The sequence below is a fragment of the Mustelus asterias genome, chromosome 14 (genome assembly GCF_964213995.1).
Source record: "Mustelus asterias chromosome 14, sMusAst1.hap1.1, whole genome shotgun sequence".
Lineage (NCBI taxonomy): Eukaryota > Metazoa > Chordata > Chondrichthyes > Carcharhiniformes > Triakidae > Mustelus > Mustelus asterias.
In genome coordinates this window covers 11095029-11098403 of record NC_135814.1, presented here as the reverse complement: position 1 = coordinate 11098403, position 3375 = coordinate 11095029, and the positions used below count along the sequence as shown (strand labels likewise).

Sequence of the window (3375 nt, the reverse complement as noted above, 5' to 3'; positions counted from 1 at the left end):
GCCATCACTATGATCCCAACCAAGTAAACCCCATTGGGTTTTGGCCATCACACTCTATCATGGTACATGCACTATCATCAACTAGTGTAATGCTAACTGGAGTAAATGTAATAAAGATTCACAGATGACCTCCTTTTGAGGGGGAGAGCTGACTGGTGGTGATTTAACCTGAGGATCAGCACACCTCAGGCGAGGGGCCAAGGGTGAGCAGGCAGGGCCTTCATGAATAACCTCAGCTGGTTTGGGAATTGAACCTGCGCTGTTGGTGTCGCTCTGCATCACTCGTGAGCTGTCCGACCTCCTGGGGTCAATTTAGTAACTGTGCTCATGCTAACTGGTGTATATTTTGGGTTGCTGGTTCAACTGCAACGGAAAATTACAGAATGTAGAAGTGATGGTGGGTGTAAGATTTTTATTCCCGGACTGATAATCCAGTTGCCTGAACTGATAATCCCCAGGACACGAATTAAACTCTCATGATGGAAGTTTGAGAGATTGAATTCAAAAGATAGTACCTGCAATTATATAGTGCTGTGCGGGATGCCACAAAGCACTTTACAACCAATAAAATACCTTTTGAAGTTATAATACAGCAAGCATGGCGGATAAATTGCATGGAGCAAGGTCCCACAAACAATAAAGTGATAATGATCCATTTTACTTTTAGTAATGTCAGTTGAGTGACTATTTTTGGCCAGGATACTGGGAATAAAAAAAAATTGGTATCAGTAAAGATGTCCCGGAAGCAGACAGATTGTTGGCAAAAGTCCAATTGGTTTACTCAGTCCTTCTGGGGAAATAAATTGACCCTCCTTATCTGGTACAGCCATTTGTGGCGTTAGTCACGCACCTGCCTAGGATGATTTGGAACATCCCCCCGAAGTGGCCTAGCAATTCACTCAGTTATATAAAAACAGAAGATTGCCCATCTCCACCTCCTCAGGGTAACGAGGAATGGGCCATAGAGGCTGACCTTGCCAGTGGTACCCACTGTGCACAAATGCCAATGTGTTCAGATTGACAAGCTGTTGTCGGTAACTTAACACAATGATGGCTTCATAACCGACATGGTAGCTGTGGGGATTAGATTGGCCAATGCTCTTCCTATCATCATGTTAACTGCATTTTAACACCTGCATATTGCTGGAAAGGGACATGATGGAACAAAGATGGTCAATAATAGTTAGACTTTATTGAACTCAAGGGTAGACGATTCAAGTTTAACTGACGTGCTTCTCTTTTTTTAAGGGTTGGATTTTGAGAGAAGGCATATTGAGAACACAGGAGGTAATTGGCCTTGATCATTTAAGAGTTAAAATTTACAGGGCAACCTATTGCTCCAGGCTTTGGCACTAACACACATAGAACAGGAAGCCACTCAGTCTATCCCTTCTTATGCCAGCCAGAAATGAGTTATCCAGAATAATTCTATTTTCCAGCTTTTAGGGATGGCCTTATGCTATTTTCGCTAGACTATTAATCCAGCAGCTCAGCTAAGGTTCTGGGGACCCGGGTTCGAATCCCTTCACGGCAGGTGGTGGAATTTGAATTCAATAAAAAAATATCTGGAATTATGAATCTACTGATGGCCATAAAGCCATTGTCGATTGTCGGAAAAACCCATCTGGTTCACTAATGTCCTTTAGGGAAGGAAACCTGCCGTCCTTACCTGGTCTGGCCTACATGTGACTCCAGAGCCACAACAATGTGGTTGACTCTCAACTGCCTCCAAGGGCAACTAGGGATGGGCAATAAATGCTGGCCAGCCAGTGATGTCCAGGTCCCACGAATGAATTTTTTTAAGAAGTCCATGACCTTGTTGGTTCTGGCAGTTCAGGTGCACATCCACTTGCATGGCAAAGATAATGGGGGGTTTCTACCTCTATCAGTCCATGCAGACATGGGGAGAAGGTGCAAACTCCACACAATCACCTCAGGCTAGAATTGAATCCGGTGCAGTGAGGCTGCAGAGCTAACCACTGCGCCACTCTGCTGCTCATCTAATCCTCCTATCAATTACTTTGAATCTGTGTCCCTGGTTCTTTACATCCTTGCTAAGGGAAAAAGGTCTTTGCTATTCAGTATATTTAGACACTTCGTAATTCCATACACCTCAGTTGAATCTCCGTCAGCCTCCACTGTTCAAACAAAAACAAACCTAATGTGTGAGATTCTCCTGCCCTTCCGGCCAGATCTTCTGGCTCCACTGATGGCGCAGCCCCGCTGTGGGTTTCCTGGTGGCATTCAATCGGGCACAGAATCCCACCCAAACTATCCAATTTTCCTCATACCTAACATTCTCCAGTCCTGGCAAACTAGCGGGGTGGGGGTTGGGAGAGGGGGGGGGGGGGTGGGGGTTGGGAGAGGGGGGGGGCGGGGGGTGGGGGGAGGAGGAGGGGGGGGATTCTCCCAGCCTGCTGTGCTGCTTTCGTAATGCACAGGGCGGGGAGACTCGAGCAGAGGCCATTTTGCGGGCTCCCCGATGGGCACCACGACCTCCGCGATTCTCTGGGTGCCAGATTTCTGGCGCTGACAGCTCCGAGCCAGAATTGGTGATGAGCTGCATGATTTATTTCAATCAACATTTCAATACAATTTAAATGGCATTAGCAGGCCCGGGACTGAAGTCTCCGGGCCCGCTAGCCTCTCCCCCCCCCCCGCAACCATGAGTATAATTCACTCCAGCACGGTTTAGTATAGCTCCCCACTTGTGGGGAGCCGGCGACCCGACATCGCTAGAGTAAGGAGGGGCCATCGAGGCCCCCGCAGAGGGCTGAGGACTGGGAGGGGGGGTTGGCTCTTGTGCATTGCAATCTGGCCCCCTGACATTCCAACCATTCTCCACATTCCAATCTGTAATTATCTTGCTTATATAGGCCGTGTTTGTGAACCTACCTCTCCACTCACCTGATGAAGGAGCAATGCTCGTGATCACAAAAGCTCATTATTCGAAATAAACCTGCTGGGCTTTAACTTGGGGCTGTGAGACCTCTTACTTAAAAATATTCAATGACCCTGTCTCCATCGCTTTCTGAGGCAGGGATTCCCAAAGTCGCAAAACCTTCTGAGAGTAAAAGAATTCTGCTCATCTCTGTCCTCAGAGGGTGCCCCCTAATTTTAAAACTGTACCCGCTGGTTCTGGACTCAACCACAAGAGGAGATATCCTTTCCATGTCCACCTTATCGATACCGTTCACAATCTAATATACTTCAATCAAGTCAGCCCTCACTCTTGTACACAACAGTGGAAACAAGCCCAGCCTGTCCAATCTCTTCCCAAAAGAAAACTCACTCATTCCAGATATCAATCTGGTAAAATTTGCAAGTGTATACCTCCAAACTCAACTAACGAGTGTTTCAGTAAATGTCTCCCGA

General features: G+C 47.0%; 1 protein-coding gene across 1 annotated transcript in view; it reads right to left on the bottom strand.

The window, feature by feature from the left end:
- Positions 1 to 2945, bottom strand: part of LOC144504122 (contactin-associated protein-like 5) — an 824359-nt gene extending 821414 nt beyond the window's left edge. Inside the window, exons 1-2 of the mRNA XM_078229298.1 lie at positions 2908 to 2945; positions 974 to 1104 (exon numbers count right to left, since the gene is read on the bottom strand). Coding sequence (XP_078085424.1) covers positions 974 to 1104; positions 2908 to 2945 — 169 coding nt within the window. The remainder of the gene's footprint in view (positions 1 to 973; positions 1105 to 2907) is intronic.
- Positions 2946 to 3375: the final 430 nt, after the last annotated feature.